The sequence below is a fragment of the Amblyomma mixtum genome, chromosome 4 (assembly GCF_055824585.1).
Source record: "Amblyomma mixtum isolate Tamu chromosome 4, ASM5582458v1, whole genome shotgun sequence".
Classification (NCBI taxonomy): Eukaryota; Metazoa; Arthropoda; class Arachnida; order Ixodida; family Ixodidae; genus Amblyomma; species Amblyomma mixtum.
The window spans coordinates 39,785,805-39,810,056 of record NC_143015.1 but is presented as its reverse complement, the minus strand read 5'-3'; the positions used below and the strand labels follow the sequence as shown (position 1 = coordinate 39,810,056).

The 24,252-nt window shown below is 53.8% G+C and overlaps 1 protein-coding gene across 1 annotated transcript in view; it reads right to left on the bottom strand.

Annotated features, from left to right (window-relative positions):
- Positions 1-24,252, bottom strand: part of LOC149346297 (calcium-activated chloride channel regulator 3A-1-like) — a 68,412-nt gene that overhangs the window by 17,990 nt on the left and 26,170 nt on the right. Inside the window, exons 5-6 of the mRNA XM_089541283.1 lie at positions 8,293-8,407; positions 5,337-5,555 (exon numbers count right to left, since the gene is read on the bottom strand). Coding sequence (XP_089397409.1) covers positions 5,337-5,555; positions 8,293-8,407 — 334 coding nt within the window. The remainder of the gene's footprint in view (positions 1-5,336; positions 5,556-8,292; positions 8,408-24,252) is intronic.

Below are 24,252 nucleotides of genomic sequence, written 5' to 3'. Positions count from 1 at the left end.
GATCGTGTGGGGAGAAAACAGCCCGGTGGGAGAGCGGGCGGGCGGCGGCGTCTGCTGCCTCGTTTCCTGCCAACCCCTGATGAACAGGGGCCCATACAAGGTAACGGTGAGCGGGGTCTGTATCCCGTATGCAATTTTGGTAGATTCGATAGAACAGGAAGGGAATATAGCCTTGTTCGACGTTCCGACAAGCCCCTCGCGAGTCGGTGATTATGTATCTTGAATCGGATTGTCAGGCCGCGAGAGCAATCGCGACCTCTTCGGCTTAAGTTGCACTGCGGGCTCTGAAGGTGAGGCCGTTAACTGTGTTGCTGTTGTGAGCTACCGCCACCGTGCACCATCCGCTTTGGTGAGGACCGGAGGCATCATCGTAGATTACACCTGTTTTGTTGCCATAATGTCGGGCTGGGGCTTTTGCTCTTGCCAGGCGCCGACCATTATGGTCTTCGTGTGACATGTTGGCTGGAAGAGGCCGCACGTGGAGAGCACGTCTCCACAGTTCTGGAATGCGAAACCTGTTCCATGGGGGGGGGGGGGGGGGGGTGTTGGATATAGAGTCGAGCAAGAAGGCGGCGACCCGATTCTGTTAGGGATAAGCACGTGTACTCGTTTGTAATGTGAGCCTCCCGGAGCTCCCGGAAAGTATTCACCACCCTACGATCCAGAAGCAGGCTGTTTGAAGTAGTGACGGGGAGGTCAAGGCCACGCTTAAAAATTTTCCGAGGGATGACCTCAAGCGCATCATCCTCTTGTTTTCGTAGGCGGAGATAAGGAGTCGAATAGAAAATTTGACTGGTTACGAAGGCGTTTGCCAGCCGCAAAGCATCCTTACTTTATAACCCCCCGCGTTTGTTGGAAACCAGGCGGACCACGCAGCCCACCTGGTCCCCCATCTTACGGAGTTTGGCCAATGGAGTGTCTGGCCGTCCGTGTTTGTCGATGTAGAGTCTCAGTACCCGTATCTCGTCAGTTTCGCGTATGGTACCACTCTCAAGACAAAGAGAGTTTTTGATTGTGCACTTCTGTGAGGGGCGGAGGTGCACAAATTCCGAGTTTTGAGGGGAGGAGTTGAAGACCGCAGCGGCGGGCGTAGCGGACTACTATCGTCGCCGCTGTTTGCAGGCTGGTTTCAACGTCCGCGGTGCTGCCCTGCGTGGCGGCGTGTGCCTTTAGGAGTTGAAGGAGACAGCGTGTTGTAGCGTTGGCAGGGAGTCCATGGAACGCCACCACTCGTTCAGTGCGATGCGTTGCCCTTTGAACGCCACGCTTTTTGAGGAAAGGAAATGGCGCTGTATTTCTCTGTCATCTCGGTGGACACCTGAACGTACTGTCACGGCCGCTAGATACAAAGCGCAAACCTCGCATTGCGCTTTGCATCAAACGGCCGTGGCACTGTACAGGAAGGGACGAAGTGGAGTGAAAGAAGAAAGAGAAAGAGGGGCCGTAATGAAGAAAATTAAAATTGTACTTGAGGAAAGGAAATTGCGCAGTAAATGTCTCACATATTTCGGGGACATACGTCAAAATTCGCGCGCAGTGACATCACGACCATTTCGACCAATCTGAAACGCGGACAAATTTGCTAACACGTCTTGGTCACGACAGTGTGAGCTATTAAATGCTTTCGCCTTAAAAGTGGTGCGGAAAACACTTTCGCCTCTACACACTCTATACTGTCAAAGTGCCCCTGAATTTTGTTGCGAAAGCAAAATTCCGACAGCCAAAGCGAGAGCTACCGTAGCTACGCTGACCTTGTTTCAATTGGCCTAAATGGTCGTGACGTCATAGTGCGCGATTTTCAAACGGGGCCAATTGTACTTCGGCTAGTAACCATGCAACGAATTAATGGTTTTGTGGTTTTGCGGGGTTTAACGTCCCAAAGCGACTAAGGCTATGAGAGACGCCGTAGTGAAGGGCTCCGGAAATTTCGACCACCTGGGGTTCTTTAACGTGCACTGACATCGCACAGTACACGGGCCTCTAGAATTTGTCCTCCAAAGAAATTCTAGCCGCCGCGGCAGGGATCGAACCCGCGTCTTTTGGGTCAGCAGCCGAGCACCATAGCCACTGAGCCAAGCGGTGCTCCGAGTAAGTTGGACTGAGTTTAGTTAATTGCCTAGTTAACCAATAAGCCTAATTAACCTCTCCAGTCAGTCCACGTAAATTAATAAAACCGAGAAGGAAATTGGTCGAGTTGGGGAAACGAAGCAGGGTCTCCGGAGTGCCTGTCGAGCACGCTAACTACTCCGCCATGACAGCTCGATGGTTTGGAATGAACAAAGGCGAGTCTAGCGAATACGGTACCTTCGTACACTTCCATCTTCCTCCTAATCTGTTAATGCGAGATTCCGTTCTCCACCCAGATATGCGAGACAGATGCATTTCCTTTCCTCAAAAACCAATTTACCGACGAGCAAGGCGTAGAGCCGAACGGGCGATGATGGCGGTTGTGAAAACTTTTATTTGGTAGAATAGTTTGGGAGCCACAGAGTGGCCCAGCTACATGGTCGGCGTGCCTAGTCCGGGACACCGCATGACGAGGCCCCGTCTCTCGCCCGTTTCACCAGAGCCCTTTGGGACTCGAGAGAGGAGCAGTGGAGGAGGGCAGTCTCCCACGCCTCTCGGGAAAGGGTAGGAGAAGGGGGGAGGTGCCAATTTTGAGTACATGCCCACACCACGTGGAAGATATCACAGCTCTCCCCCCCCCCCCCCCCCCCCAGTGCAGGCATCGCCGCGCCGTGTTAGGATCGTAATGTTTGATGATTGCAGGGCAGAGTAGAGTACCTGTCTGCATACGCCTTAAAGTTCGCTCCCCCATCTTACTCAGCCCCTTTGCAGGGGCCGGGAAACAGCGGTGGCTATCGCTATAATGCGTTAATATTTCCCTGAACCGCAGCAGCGGCTGGTTAGTCTCCGAGCCAGAAGAGCTGGGACGAGGAGCCCGGTGAGTAAGCGCACGGGCAGCCGCGTCAGCGGCCTCATTACCTCGAAGCCATGGTGGTCATGAGCCCAAATGATTCTTTTCGGTGTTGGATCAGTGGCAGTTCGTCTTAAAATACAAGCGGCTAAGGGAGAGGGGGGCTCCCCTGCCATGTGATGATTACATGTTTTCCGGGAGACCGTGATGATGATTCTCGAATAGGCGTGAGCGGCAGCAAGTGCGATCGCTAATTCCTCGGCTCGCATTGTACTCAAGGCTCGTAAGGAGAGTCCATCAACGTGCATTTCCTGGTGAACGACAGCGGGCGTGTAAAATCCCGTGGGCGCTGGCCCTGCTACGTTGTCTCTCAAGAGCCCGAGTCCGCGCTTGTCGTCTGTTTTCGTGCATGTCGGTGTCCATGTTACGGGGGAGCGGGGAGACCAAGAGCGTATTTCGCCCCAGTGCTGGGATACGCTCCGCCTCCTCTGGAGTGCAGTCGTGTTGGATGCAGGCGGTGCCCAGGGGCCGTCTGCATGAGCCGCGTGTATTGATTCACGAGGTGGGCCTCCCGCAGCTCCTGTTAGGAATTTAGCACCCCCATTGACATGAGTTTGGCATTAGAGGTAGCCATTGGGAGATCCAGGGCTCGCTTAGTTGCCTTGCGGATCATGGCGTCTATTCGCGCCTCGTCTTGCCTAGTAGTGCGGCGATATGGCACGGCGTAGAGGATCCGGCTAGTCACGAAGGCATAGACGAGCCGAAGCGCGTCCCTGCCCCGCAGACCGCCCCGCTTGTTGGAAACGCGGCGGATCATGCTCCCTACCTGTTCGCCTACTCTCTTCAGTTTCACAATGGTGGAGTCTGGTCTGAGTCTGTGGTGAATGAAAAGGCCCAGAATACGGAGTTCCTCCACCTCTCTAATAGGACCTCCTGACAGAGAGATGTGAATTGCTGTCCTATCCTTTGTGTTCGCTCTGACATGCAGCTCTTATTTCGCTGGAGCACATTATAGCCCACAGTGAATAGCATACACATCGACTATGGAAGCGGCCTGCTGAAGGCGGTCCTCCATGTACCTAAGGCTCCCCTCAGTGGTCCAAAATGTAGCGTCATCTGCATATAACGCGTGTTGAATGCCTTCCAGCCGGGCCAGTTGGCTTGGGAGGCGCATCATTGCTATGTTGAACAGGAGCGGTGATAACACCGCTCCCTGAGCGGTGCCCCGCGTTCCTCGAAGAAAGGCCTGGCGATTAGTCAAGAAATCTCTTACATACGCGTAGGCCCTAGCACCACAATCGGTAGAGCTCACGTTGGCCTGGATGCTTCCGTGTTTAACATTGTTGAAAGCCCCTTTCAGATCAAGGTTGAGGATGGCTTTTTCATTGTGTTGCATATTTGTGGGTCGTATTACACCCCTGTGCAGCTGGAGAAAGACGTCCTCTGCAGGCATGTGGGGGCGAAACCCGAACATGGTGAAAGCAAAGAGGCCCCTACTCTCCAGGTATGGAGAGAGGCGATCCCGCACCATCGTCTCCGTAAGCTTGCCCGCACATGAGGTCAGTGTTATGGGCCTCAGGTTGTCCGCATTCACGGCCCTACCTGTTTTGAGGATAAACGTCACAAGTGACGTTTTCCACTCGGGAGGGAGTGGACGCCCGCCCCAGATCTGGTTGATGTATTCTAATAAATCTTTGAATGGAACTTTAATCGAGTCCGGCGTCCTGTTAAAGTCTCCTGCCACGACACGCAGTTCCTCGGCAATTCGACGCTTGGGGATACAGGTTGCCACTATTTCAATGGTTTCCCGGATAGAGTTGCTTGGTGACACCTACACCGCTTCAACGGCCAGACCACTTTCTACCAGCCGGACGGCACACGATTCACCGTTGGAAACTGCTACGGTAGGCAACGGATTGGCGGCGATTCCTTCCTTAAGGTAGATGCAGACTGCGGCGTTCTTTATCTGAATCCGCTCGCCTGGCCGCGTCGTACTTACGACGCTTCTCGAGGCGTGCGGCTCGTTCATCCTCTCTCTCCTCGGCTCGCTGCTTGCTCCTGGTTTCGTACCGACGAGGAAGCTTTGGTTCTTTCAGTCTCTCCGAGTCCCCATATCGGCCGACAAATCCTACCAAGCCGCCCATTCTATATATACGATGCAACGCTGGCTCCTCCTCTGCTGTTGCCACGCGGTTTCACCGGCTCCTCCTCTGACGCCCGCCGCGCCATCTGGCGCACGGCGCTGCCAACTGCGGCGGTTGCTAAGGGGCGGCTCAGCTCGCGATGTGACCACAGTATAGCGATGTGGCACCGATGTGGCACGTATAAGCAGCACTGATGGGCATCTTGCTCCAATTTAGGGAGTCTTCTACGAAACGTCAAACTGGTCAAGAGCGTACAGATTTAAGCGGCCACTTACCATTGCCGGACTCGGTATGGCGATGCCTACTTCTTCTTTGTTCGCCGTTTCATGGCAACCTTGGCACGGCTTCCCGCTGGGGTCAATGAGGCTGGCGTGGATTCGCATGTTGCCAGGGCTTCTTCGCTTCACGTACACCACCGTCGAGGTTCCGACGGCGGCGTCCACTTGGAACTTCCTCTCAAGCGAACTCGTGAACTCTTCGTCGGCATCCACTAGCTATTGGGGGAAGAGACCATCGCGAAGAATTTACTGAAAGCAGTCAGTCTCGGAAGTGGAAGTAGGCGTCACTCATAAATGAAGAAAAAAGCAGGAAGCAAAAGAATGTGTAGCGATACTTAGCGAGTATTCTGTACAGGTGGAACGAGAAAACCATCTGTTAGAAGCAGACGGCAAATTAGTTCGCGGCGCCCATCTATAGAACGAAGAACTTTCAAACGCTCGGCTTCATCTGTATCAGCAGCCTAGATCTCTCTTACTTTGTAACCGGCCAATTTGTTAAAGGTCTTAGGCTTGCATATCTGCAACAGACATATATTAAACAACATGGAACAGGCGTCTCGTAAAGAGTGAGGGCTGTACAGGCCTTTACCAGGAAACTCGATTTCGCAAGCGTTTATAAATATAGACTTTTGTATTATTTTGTTTTATTGGGGTTTAACGCCCCAAAGCGACTGAGGCTATGAGAGACGCCGTAGTAAAGGGCTCCGGAAATTTCGACCACCTGGGGTTCTTTAACGTGCACTGACATCGCACAGTACACGGGCCTCTAGAATTTCACCTTCAAGAAATTCAGCCGCCGCGGCCGGGATCGAACCCGCGTCTTTCGGGTCAGCAGCCGAGCGTCGTAACCACTGAGCCCCCGCGGCGGGACAAATATAGAATTTGTGTGAACGGTAAATTTGATGTGGGAGAACAAAAAAAAAGAATTCGTCTTTACATAAAGTCGTTTACCATATTTTTTGGTCCATTAACATGAAAAGACAAAACTAATGAAGCTAAATAAGATGCTGAAGTACGATCGTAATACTTTACGATGAAAGCTGAATAAGATGATACACACATAAGAGAAGTTTATTTGGACTCTCCATCAAAAAGGGACATCCGTCCCTCTACAAAAGCAAAGATACATTGAGGCAACTGATGTCGCCCTATCCACAGACACTTACAGGGAACGTAAGTGTCCAAAAACAAAAAGTGTTCAAGAAACTTCTAGTGGGTCCAAACGCGGGGCAAGGACGCCGGGTTGAAAACCGCGCACAAAAACCCGCTCACAAGAACCCGCGCACAAACAACGCGCACGAACAACGCGCACCACACACGCGCGCTTCCGAGCGAAAAAATTCGAGGCACTTTTACCGTCTAAAGGGCGTAGGAGCGAAAACGTTTTCCGCACCACTTTTACTGCCTCTGTGGTACTGGTGACGTCACCACTGCATGAAGTCACACATAATTACTGACTACTTACTAAGTAATCACAAATTACTGAATAATTGTTAATGTTGATTACTGACTAAGTACTAATTAACTGCTAATTAATGACGCGTAAGCTTTGCTGTTGGGGATGGAACGCGACAGAGTGCTGTAGCGCTGCCAGGGAGTCCACCGAACGCCACCACCCGTTCGGCGCGATGATTTGCCCTTTGAACGCAACGCTTTTTGAGGAAAGGAAATGGCGCAGTAATTCTTTGTCATCTCGGTGGACACCTGAACAGCACCGTACAGGAAGGGAGGAAGTGGGAGCGAAAGAAGAAAGAGAAAGAAGAGTGAAAGGAAGGAAAGGAAAACTTTTTGAGGAAAGGAAATTACGCAGTAACTGTCTCACATATCTCGGTGGACACCTGTAAAAAGCGTGACACCTCTGCTGACAAGCTTCTGCTGTCAGTCTTCTATCAACAATAATGAGGCATTAAAGGCTTTCTTCTTAAAACAGGAAATATTCGAGTTGTCATGCACCCTCGTCAGTCTAGTTCCTAGCGCCAAAAGTACTAAGAAACTTCAAGAGAGAACGACAGGCAGTAAGTCTCTATGCAGAAAAGTCATATCTGCGGACATATATTTTAAAAATAAAGAAATAAACGGAAGCCGTCCCGAATAGCGAATGGACAGATTTCGTACACGAACACATGGCTAGTAGCGGGATTTTCATACACGCGTGTCTCAAAGCACACGCTTGGCCGAGTTGCTCTGACATTAGCTAAACATCACTGAATATGCACGGACTATAGAGAGGGCGCTGAATCACAGGCACCGAATTCCCGCTGGTTATTTCGGCACCGTCTGTATGCTTCTGTCGACCCCGTCCCTGAATTATTGCAGTAACGATAGCTCACGACGTTCCCGTACGGTGAAACGGTGGGTTACCTTTAGCCAGGATAGCATAACAATTTTATTACTTTGGGCTCCTCTTCAGAACCAGAACTAAAGCCACGCCACCGTTTAGCCGTCAGAGCGTCAGCCTACGACCGTTCTGGCTACAGCTCTACGGCCCTTGGGGGCGTACAGCTGCTTTGCTACAGTAACTAGATGACCCTAGCTATAGTATAGAGAGCGCTGCCACTGCTACCGCACGACGTCAGTGCCAGTGCCCACGCATCGATAGCGCAGGGAGACCGCGCATGCGTACTGGAGACTGACAGTACGGGGCAGGGGTGGCGCCCTCTGCGCTTCGTTGCTCACTGTCAGAATATGCTCAAGATATTGGCAAACGTCGGCCAGCATGCGGAATTCCGCTGCCGGTATCAGCAGCCAAACTGTGACTATGACGTCAGAAGTCGAGCTGATGTTAAGTGACGCGTACAAGAGCTCCTCCATATAACCGCCATCCTGCCGCAGCAGCTGGATTGAAAGCGAGTTTTTTCTCACGCACAAATAGGCTTTGCGCGTGTATCATCCTCACAGGGCGCCATGTATCTCTCCACACACAAGGAAATGACCGCCAAAATTCAGTGGTCACCTTCATGCTTTTTGAAATGTCCAGCGCCAGCGCAACGGGCACGGTGAGGTTGTTGTCCGGTTGTGCTTCATCGAACGTCACCTCGATTCGCTTGGATATGTCCGGCCTTGGGAGGCTGGAATAAGAAAAGAATTCGCATTGATTCTTTCCTTCCTCAGCGTGCTGAGTAGCGCGTTTAAAAATTTGGGACGATTGCAAAGAATTTTAAGAGCCACAACTATCCGGCAGGCATCTTTAAGAAATAGTTTGTCATGTCCATGGAACTCTGATCCTGGTTGGCACTTTTGCATTGCAGCCTTTTTTTAATTTCCTCTGATATCATTGAAAAGTCTAAAGGTACAAGAGAGAGAGAGAGAGAGAGAAAACTTTATTTACAAAGGAATTCGGGGCACGCCCCAGGGTCCCAGCACGACCCCACTGCACTCAAGTGTTTATGTTCCTGAGGTCCATAACACTGGCAGCACGGCCGGTGGCGATGGTCTGCACGGCCGGGTCCTCCGAGTGCAGCAGGGTCTCCCAGTCCTCCCAGGTCTTGAGGTTCTCTAGGTCCCGCGGGGGAGGGTCCGCCGGGCAGAGGGAAAGGATGTGGAGGGAAGAAGCGAAGGGTTCTGGGCATAGGGCGCAAGCAGGAGTGGGGAAGGAGGGATGATAGTGGGTTAGGGTAAGGGGCGAGGGGAGAGTACGTGTTTGTAATCTGCGCCAGAGTGTTGCGTGTCTTATCTAGGGAGGGGTGGAGCGGGGGGTAGAGCTGGCGAGAGGCTCTGTGTGCCTGGGTCAGCTCACTGAATAAGTGCATGCGATCCTTCGTGAATCCCCGATCCGAGGCCACCTGAGCCCGGTTTAAAGAACCTCGGGCTAAAAGGTTGGCGGCCTCGTTTCCGGGATTCCCGGAGTGCGCAGGCACCCATATCAGCTCCACTTGGCGGGGCGGGGGTGCATCGGGCGAGTCCAGTATGCCAAAAGCAGGGACATGAACTCGGCCTCGAGCGAAATTTAGAATCGCAGTTTTAGAGTCAGTTAAAATATACCGGGCTTCCGTGCGGGTTATAGCAAGTGCAATGGCGGCTTCCTCTGCAGCCTCTGGGGACGTATCTGGAGGGAGAGGTAGTGTGAGGAGGGTGGATGAAGAGGAGTCAGCCGCAGCTGCTGTCGCTTCATCACCCGTGCAGGCAGCGTCCACCCATACGGCGTCCGGCTGGGGGCCGTACGCTCGATGGAATGCCTTTGCACGGGCTCTGCGGCGCTGCTCATGGTGGGACGGGTGCATATTCCTCGGGAGCGGCCTGATGAGAAGCTCTCGGTGAAGGGATCGTGGGATGGCGAGAAGGGTTGGGTCGTTGGCCGGTATTTTGATTCCCAGGGAGTCCAGGATATACCGACCTGTGGAAGTTTTTGTGAGCCTGATGTATTGGGCCTGTCGGTGGGCCTCCACCAGTTCCCCGATCGTGTTGTGGAGGCCCAGGCCTAGTAATCTGTCTGTGGGTGTGTTGAGGGGAAGATGAAGTGCTACCTTGAATGCCTTGCGAATCAAAGCATCCAAAGCGTTTATGTCATGTTTTGATAGTTGTAAATATGGGGTAGTATACAGTACACGGCTGAGGACAAAGGCATGAATGAGGCGACATAGGTCGCGCTCCTTCATGCCTCTATGATGTCCCGAAACCCTGCGAATGAGGTGCGATATCGCGCCTGCAACCTTCTTGAGTTTCTTGAGGGTAGTGGTGTTTTTGCCATCGTTCTGGATGTGCAAGCCCAATACACGGAGGGTGCCAACCTCAGGTACCGGGTAACCATTCAATTCAATGGCAATGGGGGAGCGGGGACAGCGGTGGTTCTTAGGCCGGATGAGGAGCAGTTCGGACTTCTCTGGGGAGCAAGACAGTCCGATGGTCCGTGCGTAATTTTGGGTGAGGGTGGCTGCTTCCTGTAAGGTGTTCTCTATGTCGCCGTCACTGCCGTGGGTGGTCCACAGGGTGATATCGTCGGCATAAAGAGTGTGCTTGAGGTGGGGAATAGTTGCCAATTTCCGGGCGAGGGGTATGAGGGTTATGTTAAAGAGAAAGGGGGAAAGGACGGACCCTTGAGGGGTGCCGATACTCTGAAGTGTGTAGGAGGTGGAAGACAGAGGGCCGAAGTGTATCTCAGCCGTGCGGTGAGTCAGGAATGCTTGAATGTAGGCATACGTGCGCACACCCACATTCAATGGGGATAGAGCAGTCATGATCGCCTGATGTTCAATGCGATCAAAAGCTTTGGAGAGATCCAAAGCTAGGACTGCCTTGGTGTGACCTGGAAGGTACAAGCAATATGTTGGAAAACAGGCCGCGCTAAATAACGAAACTTGTTTTCACATCCGTGCCGAATTCATAAAATACCTAAACGTTCCCACGCGCCTCTCGATTGCGTAGTCGGGATACAATAGTTGACTGCTTGATCATTAAGTTGTGTGTTTTTATGTGGTGCGTTTTTATTTATTTTTTTGCTATCTCTGAGATTTCGCGTTGTATCCGGACTCGTTATGACGCTGAGAACGTCGCGCGCACCGCACATACGCACATGTGGCCGGTCAGATACTCAGCTTGCAAGAGCTCGCTCGACGAGCGAGAGTCCATTGGGCAGCGCTGCTATACCGAAGTTGAATAAAACGTCGAGGCACAAGAGATGTGCTCTCGGTGGCCACCATGAACCACAGAAGAGGAGCACCTTTGCAAAAAAAAATCTGTGTCTCCCGTAACCGAGAGTAGAGTAAGCATGAAATGTTTACGGGCCTAATGTCATCTCGGCGGACACCCGAACCGCACCGTACAGGAAGGGAGGAACGCCACCACCCGTTCAGCGCGATGCCTTGCCATTTGAACGCAAGGTTTTTGAGGAAAGAAAATGGCGCAGTAATTCTCTGCCATCTCGGTGGACACTCGAACCGCACCGTAATGGAAGGGAGGAACGCCACCACCCGTTCGGCGCGATGCCTTGCCCTTTGAACGCAGCGCTTCTCCCCCGGGCCCCTGTCCGCCTGCGCGGCTTTACTTCGATGCGGAAGCCCCTAAGAGATCACGTATGACAACGAAGTGTATCGTGGCATTTATGTACTTTTTGCACGCGTTATTAGAAATCGGTAATTATAATTCCGTGCATTATCAAACGCACAGCGATTGATATCTTGATAAACATTGAGAAGGCACTGGCAGCAGTTATTTTTCGTGACTCCTTTGTAGACCAACCGGCGCTTGCATGCCGGTCGCGTAGGAGGGCTTACAGAGTCTCGTTAAATCTCGTGAAGTCTCGTACGGTGCCCGGATGTTCTCGTTTCAGAGCCCGGATGAGTGTGTTGAGGATTTGCGGGGTCGCAGCGGAGCACCAGAGAGAGACGACCAGCGTGGCAGGCTTCTAGTTCCGGCTTGGGGAAGTACCACTCCATATCGACTGGAAGACCGCCCTGGTCACCTTCATTCCTAAACCTGGAAAGGCCATCAACACGGACAACCTCCGCCCCATCTCTCTGACTTCTTGTGTGGGCAAACTCATGGAGACGATGGTACGCGACAGGCTGTCCGAGTTCATGGAATCCAAACATCTTTTCGCAGACACCATGTTCGGGTTTCGCCCACAGAGATCTGCACAGGATGTCCTGCTACAACTCAATCGGGCTGTCCTCGACCCCGTCGAATGCGATCACAATGACAAGGTCGTACTCGCCTTGGATTTGAAGGGAGCATTCGACAACGTTACCCACGAGATCATTCTCACCCACCTCTCTCAAACTAACTGCGGCAGAAACGCCTTTCAATACATTCGGCAATTTTTGACAGACAGACAATCTTACATTAGAATCCAGGATAAGGAACAAGGTCCTTTTCATTTAGGAACCAGGGGTACACCACAGGGCGCGGTGCTCTCTCCCCTTTTATTCAATCTGGCTATGATGCGCCTACCGGCCCAACTGGGCGCTGTCACCGGTGTACAGCATGCGCTGTACGCCGATGACATCACCCTGTGGGCCACACAGGGTTGCCTTGGAGACATTGAGGCCAACCTGCAGGAGGCGGCGACCATAGTGGACCGTTATGCTCGCCGCTGCGGCCTCCAATGCTCCACCCAAAAGTCTGAATTTGTGCACATACGCCCCTCACCAAAGTGCACAGCCAAAATTTCATTGTCTCTTGAGACAGGTCCAATCCCTGAAAAAATCGAAGTCCGGGTACTGGGGCTCTTTATACATCAAGACAGACGGTCAGAAACAACATTGGCCAAACTCCGTCAGGTGGGGGACCAGGTGGGCCGCTTAGTCCGCCGGGTTTCTAACAAGCGCGGGGGGTTACGATGTAAGGACGCCTTGCGGCTGGCGCATGCATTTGTAACCAGTCGAATTCTATATTCGACTCCATACCTCCACCTGCGGAAGCAAGACGAGGATTCACTCGAAGTCATCCTCCGCAAAATTATTAAGCGGGCTCTGGACCTCCCCGTGACCACCTCCAACAAGCGCCTCCTGGGGCTGGGCATGGTGAACACATTTCGGGAGCTCCGGGAAGCTCACTTGACCAACCAATACACACGTCTCTCGAAGACATCGTCGGGTCGCCGCCTTCTTGCCCGACTACACATCCAACACACCACTCTCATGGAAGAGCGCGTACGTATTCCATCCCAGTGGAGATGCGCCCTCCACGTGCGCCCTCTTCCCGCGAACATGAACCGTGAGGACCATAATGGCCGGCGCCTGGCGCGGGCGGAAGCCCTGGCCCGCCACTATGGATCGAAACCCGGCGTATTCTACGTGGATGCCTCCGGCCCCCACCATGGGGGATGGTTCACGGCCGCAGTCGTCCACGAATCCAAAACAGTGAACGGCCTTACTTTCCGAGCCCGTGACATAACACACGCGGAGGAGGTCGCCATTGCTTTGGCTGCATCTCATTCCACTTCAAAAACAATTATTTCCGACTCGCGAGGGGCATGTCGGAACGTCGAGCAGGGCTGGGTACCGTATCTAGCCTACCGCATTCTCCAAAACAGCGTCTATACCGGGGACCCCGCTCACCGGCGTATCGTTTGGGCTCCTGCTCACATGGGCCTTGAGGGAAATGAGGCAGCTGACGCCGCCGCCCGCGCGCTCTCTCACCGGACATTCCCCTCCGAGCCCGACGATCAGGAACTCGAATTCACTCCAGCTTACTCGTTTAAAGACATTTCTTTACTTTATCAATCTGGCCATAGTCTTTATCCCCGCCCGTGTAAAGGTCTCTCAAAGGCGGAGGAGCGGCTTCTGCTTCGCCTATATACAAATACTTTGCTGTGCCCGGCAGCTCTCAACACTTTGACCCTTCTTTCTCTGGCAGCTGTCCGCACTGTGCGGAGAAGTCTTCGGACATCTACCACATGGTGTGGGCCTGCCCCTCCAACCCTGCTATCCCCCCTCACCCCAACCCAACCCGGGAGGACTGGGAGGCGACCCTGCTCGGCTGCTCTGACCTGCAGGCCCAACGGGCCCTGGTCGCGCGAGCCCGGGCAGCGGCCGACGCCACTGGGGTCCCGAACTAGGGACCTCCACCTAGTACTTGTGAGGGCTGGCCCCCTTTGGGTCAGCTGATACCTCACCTCCCGAAGTTTATCTGTAAATAAATGTTTTCCACCACCACCATTCTAGTTCCGGACTGCGTGTGCCGGGCGTGCGCTCCGAGCACGCGCTGTTCATCTTTATTTTCCTCTAGCGCGGGAACGCCGATCTCAGCGCCAGCGCCTTATAGCGTCGCCGGGCGCTACAGGGCCCCCCGCCTAGACGGAACGTCGGAATGTGCGCTCGGTAAAAGAGAGGAGAGTAGAAGTGTCCAGTAAGTTCATGTCAGGGGCCGGGAAGAGCTGTCGGGGGGAGTGCGCGGGCTCAGGCGGACGAGCCTGGCTGCTGCGCAATGGGCGAATGCTGCAGGGTGTCGAGCTGACAATGGACATCGGGGCAGGGTAGGCCATGATTGGGCCGTCACCGACTGTAGTGCTGCCCGCTGGCACAAGTGTCATCAGTGTCGGAACGTTGCAGCTGATGCCGATGGGAATTTGACGCGCCGAGTACACGATCACAAGCACAGGAGCGGACGAAACGGCTCCATGGACGGACAGCAGCTGTGGTGTGACCGTCGACACAACGGTGACAGCTGGGACGATGCGGGAGGAAGTTGCTGGGCTCAATTCCAGGTGCTTGGGCAAAGCGGGAGTGACAGTCCGGAGCGACTGGCCAGTGCAGATGCGCGTGTGGGCATGGTTGGCTGCAGGTGGCTGCCAGGAGGTTGTGGCAGTGACAGGCCGTGGAGGTGAGACTGCTACATCAGACGGCTGGCTGACAGCAACAGACACAGCTGGTGGAAGGACAACTGCCGCGCTACTCGGTGCGGGTAGCTCTACCATTCGTTGTTGAAGGTGGCTCAAGTCAGGCACCAAAGCAGACGCTTGCTGCGGCGGTGTCGAGCTGCCAGGGTCAGAATCCGAGAAGCGGTTGACCGTACTGAGGGCTTGGGGTGGGGCCTCTTGGGCAGGCGGTGTGGCCGCCTGGGTAGTGGGGCTGGTATCTGACAGATGCTGCGGAGCCAGCAATCTCACTTCGCCCTTAGCACGATCGCTCAGGTCAGTGACTGACGGCTTTGGCGGAATGAGCGATGAGGTGGCAGGTGAGCTTTCGGCTGGCAGCGATGCTACGCCGTAGGATAGAGAAGTTGGCGGAATGGGGCACTCGTCGAGGAAGAGCTCGACGGACGGCAGCACTTTTGGAGATGAGAGAAGTTGCTCACCGGGCTGTGCCGAAGACGCCGTATCGTCCTTATTGGAGGCGGTATGGCCGCAGGCGCTGAACATGGTGGCGCGAAGCGCATCTGTCGCTGAGTGCGCTGACGTGGCAAACGGCGGTGGGCAAGCACCTCACCGAGCTGCTGAGGGAATGACTGCGGACTTGGGGCCGTGGAGTCATCGCACAGTACTGCTAGCGTAACCGGGGCAGCAGCATGTGCTGCCGGAAGCGATGCGGTAGCGTCTGGTGCGGTCGGTGCTAAAGAAGCCGGGCCGCGGACGCTGGACTGGAGTGGCGGCGAGGCGGCGAGGGGCTGCTGAGGCGGACCGGGTTCTGATGAAGGCTGCGTAGGCGCGAGCGAGGCCGGTGCAGGGCCAGAGGCTGGCGGCGGCGAAAACGGGTCCGCTGCGTCGTAGAGCGGCGGCGGAACGTAGTAGGCGCCGAAGTACGCCAAGACGGCCGCACGCAGCTCATCGTATGGCCGGCCGCCGAAAGCAGAGTAGGTGAGCCGACGCAGGAGGTCGGGCTGGAGGATGTCGCAAAGGACTTCGTGTTTGAACGGCTGGATGGTGATGCCGTTCAGGTACATCGCAGCCTCCAGTTGGGCGAACCACCCGCCGACGCCTGCAGGCCGGAACGCCGGGAGCGGCGGGTTGAAACTTGGGTGCTGCCAGTACGCCATGCTGGAACGCCGCTGGGTAGAAGGCACGGTTCGCCGGGTCACCACTGTTGAGGGTTTTGCGGGGTCGCAGCGGAGCACCAGAGAGAGACGACCAGCGTGGCAGGCTTCTAGTTCCGGACTGCGTGTGCCGGGCGTGCGCTCCGAGCACGCGCTGTTCATCTTTATTTTCCTCTAGCGCGGGAACGCCGATCTCAGCGCCAGCGCCTTATAGCGTCGCCGGGCGCTACAAGTGGATTTCAATGCCCGGATGAGTGGGTTTCAATGCCCGAATGAGTGGATTTCAGTGCCCGGATGATGGCTCTCGGTCTCGGCGTGACGTCACCACACTGCCGACAACGGGGGCTAAAAGCATTTCATACTTAAAAAATTCAGGGGACACTTTGTTGACCTAAAGTGCGTTGAGCCGAAAGCCTTAAGCGTGGTGCCGCTAGTTGTGTCACTCATGTGTGGTTAAGATGTTTAGCTTCGCCTCTTATTACAATCTGGGCCATCGAGGGGAGCCTTAGAGACATGGAGGACCGCCTTCAGCAGGCCGCTTCCATAGTTGATGCGTAAGCTGTTGACTGTGGGCTCCAATGTGCTCCAGCAAAATCAGAGCATCTGCATGTCAGAGCGAACCCAAAGGATAGGGCAGCAATACACATCTCCCCCTCAAGGTCCTCTTAGAGAAGTGAAGGAGCTCCGGATTCTGGGCCTGTTCATTCCCCAATGATTTTAACTTGAAAGTAGCACTTCATCTTCCCCTCAACACACCCACAGACAGATTACTGGGCCTGGGCCTCCACAACACGATCGGGGAACTGGTGGAGGCCCACTGACAGGCCCAATACATCAGGCTCACACAAACCTCCACAGGTCGGCATATCCTGGACTCCCTGGGAATCAGAATACCGGCCAACGACCCAAACCTCCTCGCCATCCCTAGAACCCTTCACCGGGAGCTCCTCATCAGGCCGCTCCCGAGGAATATGCACCCGTCCCACCATGAGCAGCGCCTCAGAGCCCGTGCGAAGGCAATCCATCGAGCGTACGGCTCTGAGCAGGACGCCGTATCGTTGGACGCTGCCTGCACGGGTGATGAAGCGACAGCACTTGAGGAGGACTCCTCTTTATCCACCCTTCTCACACTACCTATCACTCCAGACACCTCTCAAGAGGCTGCATAGGAAGCCGCCATTGCACTTGCTATTACCCGCACGGAAGCCCGGTACACTTTAAGTGACTATACAACTGCGATTCTAAATTTTGCTTGAGGCCGACTCCATGTCCCTGCTTTTGGCATACTGACACGCCCGATGCACCCAAACCCCGCCAAGTGGAGCTGATATGGGTGCCTGCGCACTCCGGGAATCCCGGAAACGAGGCCGCCAACCTTTTAGCCCGAGGTTCTTTAAACCGGGCTCAGGTGGCCTCGGATCGGGGATTGACGAAAGAGCGCATGCACTCATTCAACGAGCTGACACAGACCTACAGAGCCTCACGCCAGCTCTACCCCCCGCCCCACCCCTCCCTAGATAACAAACACGCAACACTCTGGCGCAGACTACAGACACACTCTCTCCCCACACCCCTTACCCTAGCCCACTATCATCCCTCCTTCCCCAATCCGGCATGCGCCCTACGCCCAGAACCGTTCGCCTCTTCCCTCCACATCCTTTTACTCTGCCCGGCGGATCCTCCTCCGCGAGACCTAGAGAACCTCAAGACCTGGAAAGACTGGGAACCCCTGCTGTGCTAGGGAGGACCCGGCCGTGCAGACCATCGCCAACGGCCGGACTGCCAGTGTTATGGACCTTAGGAACATAAACACTTGAGTGCAGTGGGGCCGTGCGGAGACCCTGGGGCGTGCCCCGAATTCCTTTTACAATAAAGTTTTTTTTTCTCTCTCTCCACTATTGCGAAACTATGGCGAACAGGTAGGGCGCATCCAACAAGCGTTTCCAACAAGCGGGGCGGTCTGCGGGTCAAGGACGCGCTTCGGCTCGTCTATGCCTTCGTGACTTGCCGGATCCTCTACGCCGTGCCGCACCTTCGCACTGCTAAGAAAGACGACGCGCGAGTAGACACGATCATCCGCAAGGATGATCGCATTTGAGCCTTGTTCACTTGATATGGGTACCCGGCCACAGCAGCGTGACTGTCAATGAGATCGCGGATAACCTTGCAAAGGCTTCCGTAGGCGGCCCTGTGTTGCCCATCATCCCGGCTACAGCGTATATCACAGCATCTAGGTTCCGGCGTCGAGCGTTATTAAGCGTGCAAGACACAACACTTTTAACATCGGTGGAATATCAGCATCTGAAATATTCATGGAGCAGGAAAATTTGTCCATCTCGGCAGCTAGAAGTATCTCTGACGAGGTTGCGCTGCCGCATCCCCCCTCTAAATTTCTATCTGCACAGATCTGGTTTGGCGCTATCTCCCCTCTGTGCATTTTGCCGTGAGCCTGAATCTATCGATCATTTTTGGCTACATTGTCGTCGTTTCACCTCCTTGATAGAAGACTGCTGGAGTTGCCCTTACAGCAACTTGGCCTCAGTTTGAGCAGCCCACACTTGCTATCATTTGGTGCCACCACACTTGGGTTCAGCCACAGGTATGTTTGTGACGCTGTTCAAAATTTCTTGCTGGAATCTCATCGACTACCTTGCTAAAGCTTTCAGTGTTTTCTTTTTATGCTTCATTTTTTTTTCTTCGAATTATTCTCTTTTCTCTCTTTCTCTCTCTCTCTCCAATCCAATCTCCTTTATATATATATATATATATATATATATATATATATATATATATATATTATGATTATTATTTTTATTATTATTTGTTTTTTGTTTTTTTTTCATCCTCTCCATGCCCTTCTTGTGGTAGACTCCCCCGGTGTTCCTCTCCCGTGTGCTTTCCTTTTGCCTTTACTACGTACAGATGAATACCAACCTTTTCCACCCGATTCTTGGCCGATCCCCCAAAGTGGGTATGTGCCATTCTGTCGTAGGCTACAACAACAACAACAACAACAACAACATCCGCAAGGCAACTCTAAGTGAGCCCTGGATCTCCCGGTGGCTACATCTGATGGCAAACTCAAGGCATTGGGGTTGCTAAACTCCTACCAGGAGCTGCGGGAGGCCCACCTCGTACACCAATACAAACGGCTCATGCAGATGGGCCCCGGGCGCCGCCTGCTTAACCGCTTACACATCCAACACGATTGCACTCCAGAGAAGCCGGAGCGTATCCCAGGAGAGTGAAGCCATATGCTCTGGGTCTGCCCGCTCCCCCGCAACATGGACACCGACATGCGCAAAAACAGACGACAAGCGCGGGCACGGGCTCTTGAGAGAAAACACGGCTCCCGAGGACCGCTTAACCTCTAAATTGCTTAACCTCTCAAAACACATCTCGGAACACCCGCGCCTCTTCCGTCAGACGGGGCCCATTAGGGACGTATCCCATCCTTCAAAATTCAACCGTCTGATTATTGATTCCGACAACGAGGACAGCTGCCCCGCTCCTTCCGCCATCACCCCCTTGATGGCGCATGTATGTGGCTCTGGGGCAGCCAGGCCCTCCTCCCCACCCCTAAAAATTTGAAATCATGACGAGACACCTTAATCAAAGTTGTTCCGCCATCTCCAATTCGGCCATGTCAACTTAAATAATACATTGGAACTCTAGAGGCGTTCCGCCATCTCCAATTCTGCCATGTCAACTTGAACAATACATTGGAACTGTAGAGGCTTTAAAGACCGCCCTAAGCGGGCCAATTTCCGCTTCTACCTTTAGAGTCCCTACCAGCCGCGGTTGCACCCCAGGAGGGAGGACTGGGCGCCACACTTTCAAATTACACGACGTTCCAACAGGATCCCTCGTCTTGTCTTCTTGTTCACAAAGCCTACACAGCCAACCTAGTCGATCTCGACCTCCAGCTCGAGTATTTCTATGTAATGGTGACTGTCCTCCCACTGCGCCGCAGTGACCCGTAGTTGCATATACTCAACGTGTACTGCTCTCCCAAACTCATGCGAGTGACATTTGCGGAGCTCTTTAGCCGTGCGCTAAGAGAGCCGGTCGTGATGCCCTGCTGATTGGGGGCGACTTTAACGCTCCCAATCAGCAGTGCGGGTATCGCAAGGAGGGGTCGCGCGCACGTAAGCTGGTGGAACTTGCGTCCACGTTGGGCATCACCCTCCACATGGACCCCGTCCACTCAACAGGGCTAGGAAACTCCATGACACGGGATACGAGTCCGGACTTAACCTTAACTCGCAACATACGACACGCAGACTGTCTCAACACTAAGGAGACCCTCGGTAGCCACCACTGCATCCAGCAAGCCCGTCGCAGTCTCGTCCGCCGTTGGCGACGCCAGAAACACAATAGAAAGCTTAAAGCTCGAATTCCCGAGCTTACCCAGAAAGCGGCAGAGTACGCGGACCAACTCGCCGACTCCAACTGGAGGAATAGATGCAACACGGCCGCGCGACAAATGTCCAGCCGCAACACGTGGCGTCTCTTTCGAGCCCTAATCGACCCTACTGAAAAACGAACCGAAACACAAAAACATTTGCAGCGAGCCATGCGCGCTTTCCATGGCCTCACAACACAACTGGCACAGAAATTTCGGGACCGGTATTTGTGCACAGCCCAAGACAGCCGTGGATCTGGGTACTCTCACGCAGGCAAAGAGAACACGGAGCTGAATCAACCTTTCCATCGGGGCACTGCGCCAGGAAGGGATAAGGTCACCGGCAAGCTTTTCACGAATCTGCCCGACTTGGCATACCAGTCCCTCCTCACCTACATCTATGCAATTTGGCGCAGTGACACCCCGCCTGCCAATCGACTGGAAAACTGCTCTGGTCACTTTTATTGCTAGAGCAAGCGAACCAGTTGACACAGATAACCCTCGCCCCATCTCTCTCACTTCTTGTGTGGGCAAACTAATGGAGACGATGGTGCGGGATCGGTTATCTGCATGTCTTGAAAAGAAACGTGTCTTTGGGAGCACCATGTTCGGATTCCGCCCACATAGATCCGCACAGGATGTATTCCTGAAACTCAATGGGGAAGTCCTTGACCCCCCGAATGCCCCCATAATGACCGGGTAGTACTCGCCTTAGATCTTAAAGGGGCATTTGACAATGTAACATACGAGATCATACTAACCTAAGCCAGACCCACTATGGCCTCAACGCATTCCAATATTTATGCCAATTTCTAATGGATCGTCAATCCTACATCGAAATCCCAGATAGAGAGCATGGTACTTACATACTCCGCATGCGGGTAACCCCCAAGGCGCGGCGCTTTCCCCGCTGCTCTTCAATCTGGCTATGATGCACCTACCGGCCCAGCTGGGTGGTGTCGCCGGCGTGCAGCACGCCCTGTACGCCGACGACATCCCCCTATGGGCCACACAACCCGGGAGGACTGGGAGGCGACCTTGCTCTGCTGCCACGACTTAGAGGCCCAACAAGCCTTAGTCGGTCGCGCCCGGGAGGCGGCCACCGCTACTGGGGTTGCATACAAGGGACCTCCTCCCAGTGCTTGTAAGGATCAGTCCCTCACGGACTCATCCAAACATACCTCCTGTCCCGTCTTAATAAATGTTTTCACCACCACCAATAACCGGTGTTTACTACGTAGACGTAACAGGGCCATCGCCCACGGGATTTTACACGCCCGCTGTCGTTCACCAGGAAATGCACGTTGATGGACTCTCCTTTCGAGCCTTGAGTACAATGCGAGCCGAGGAAGTAGCAATCGCACTTGCTGCCGCTCAGGCCAATTCGAGAATCATCATCACGGTCTCCCGGAAAACATGTAATCATCACATGGCAGGGGAGCCCCCCTCTCCCTTAGCCGCTTGCATTCTAAGACGAACTGCCACTGATCCCACACCGAAAAGAATCATTTGGGCTCATGACCACCATGGCTTCGAGGTAATGAGGCCGCTGACGCGGCTGTACAGCCTTTGTCAAAAGTTTGGAGCCCAGAGGGTTTTCTTTTGAGCCGCACTGTGTCGTCGTTAATGGATCTCTAGCGTTCCAAATTTCCTGGACATGAGAAGATTTCTGGTACTGCCTCGTGCAATAGGTAGGACTTCCACTAATGCTCCTGGAGTCCCAATATAAAGCTTACACGTGAACCCCCTGGGCTCTAAACTTTTGACAAAGACTGTACGTGCGCTTACTCACCGGGCTCCTCGTCCCAGCTCTTCTTTCTCGGAGACTAACCAGCCGCTGCTGCGGTTCAGGGAAATATTAACGCATTATAGCGATAACCACCGCTGTTTCCCGGCCCCTGCAAAGGGGCTGAGTAAGATGGGGGAGCGAACTTTAAGGCGTATGCAGTCAGGTACTCTGCTCTGTCCTGCAATCATCAAACATTACGATCCTAACACGGGTCGGCGATGTCTGCACTGGGAGGGAGAGCTGTGATATCTTCCACGTGGTGTGGGCATGTACTCAAAATTGGCACCTCCCCCCTTCTCCTACCCTTTCCCGAGAGGCGTGGGAGACTGCCCTCCTCCACTGCTCCTCTCTCGAGTCCCAAAGGGCTCTGGTGAAACGGGCGAGAGACGGGGCCTCGTCATGCGGTGTCCCGGACTAGGCACGCCGACCATGTAGCTGGGCCACTCTGTGGCTCCCAAACTATTCTACCAAATAAAAGTTTTCACAACCGCCATCATCGCCCGTTCGGCTCTACGCCTAGCTTGTCGGTAAATTGGTTCTTGAGGAAAGGAAATGCATCTGTTTCGCATATCTGGGTGGACAACTGAACCTCGCATTAACAGGTTGGGAGGAAGATGGAAGTGAACGAAGGCACCGTATTCACTAGACTCGCCTTTGTTCATTCCAAACCATCGAGCTGCCTACCCCTTCTAGAGAGGCATGGGAGACTGCCCTCCTCAACTGCTCCTCGCTTGAGTCCCAAAGGGCTCTGGTGAAACGGGCTAGAGACGGGGCATTGTCATGCGGTGTCCCGGACTAGGGACGCCGACCATGTAGCGGGGCCACTCTGAGGCTCCCAAACTCTATTTCAGCAATTAAATGTTTTCACCACCACCACCACCATGGCGGAGTAGTTAGCGTGCTCGAAAGGCACTCCGGAGACTCTGGTTCATTTCCCCAACTCGACCAATTTCCTTCTCGGTTTTATTCCTTTACGTGGACTGACTGGAGAGGTTAATTAGGCTTATTGGTTAACTAGGCAATTAACTAAACTCAGTCCAACTTACTCGGAGCACCGCTTGGCTCAGTGGCTATGGTGCTCGGCTGCTGACCCAAAAGACGCGGGTTCGATCCCGGCCGCAGCGCCTAGAATTTCTTTGGAGGACAAATTCTAGAGGCCCGTGTACTGTGCGATGTCAGTGCACGTTAAAGAACCCCAGGTGGTCGAAATTTCCGGAGCCCTTCACTACGGCGTCTCTCATAGCCTTAGGCGCTTTGGGACGTTAAACCCCACAAAACCACAAAACCATTAATTCGTTGCATGGTTACTAGCCGAAGTACAATTGGTCCCGTTTGAAAATGGCGCACTATGACGTCACGACCATTTAGGCCAATTGAAACAAGGTCTGCGTAGCTACGGTAGCCACCTGAGGTCTCGCTTTGGCTGTCGGATTTTTGCTTTCGCAGCAAAATTCAGGGGCACTTTGACAGTATAGAGTGTGTAGAGGCGAGTGTTTTCCGCACCAATTTTAAGGCGAAAGCATTTGATAGCTCACACTGTCGTGACCAAGACGTGTTAGCAAATTTGTCCGCGTTTCAGATTGGTCGAAATGGTCGTGATGTCACTGCGCGCGAATTTTGACGTATGTCCACCGAAATATGTGAGACATTTACTGCGCAATTTCCTTCCCTCAAGTACAATTTTCATTTTCTTCATTACGGCCCCTCTTTCTCTTTCTTCTTTCACTCCCCTTCGTCCCTTCCTGTAGAGTGCCACGGCCGCTTGATGCAAAGCGCAATGCGAGGTTTGCGCTTTGTATCTAGCGATCGTGACAGTGCGTTCAGGTGTCCACCGAGATGACAGAGAAATACAGCGCCATTTCCTTTCCTCAAAAACCGTTGCGTTCAAAGGGCAGCGCATCGCACTGAACGAGTGGTGGCGTTCCATGGACTCCCTGCCAACGCTACAACACGCTGTCTCGTTCCACTCCTAAAGGCACACGCCGAAGATGGCTGCCCAAAAAGTACAACGCGGCTACGACCCGGACGCCATGGCCTGCTCCGAGGTTTCTTCAACTCCAACGCCTGAGAGCCCCGATTCTGCGCCCATCCAGAACCCGAGCCTCTTCAAAATAGTGAACGCGCACCCGCTGTCATTAACTCGACCCCATCATCCACAGACACTTCGAGCACCCCTCCCGCAAAGAAAGAACGCACCACAGACTCCACACCCCCTCCCGTGCCCTTAGAAATAGACGCTAAATTAGCCGCACTCGAAGCCAAATTTGACCACAAACTAAAAGAGCTAGACGCACGCCTTGAGGCCAGATTCA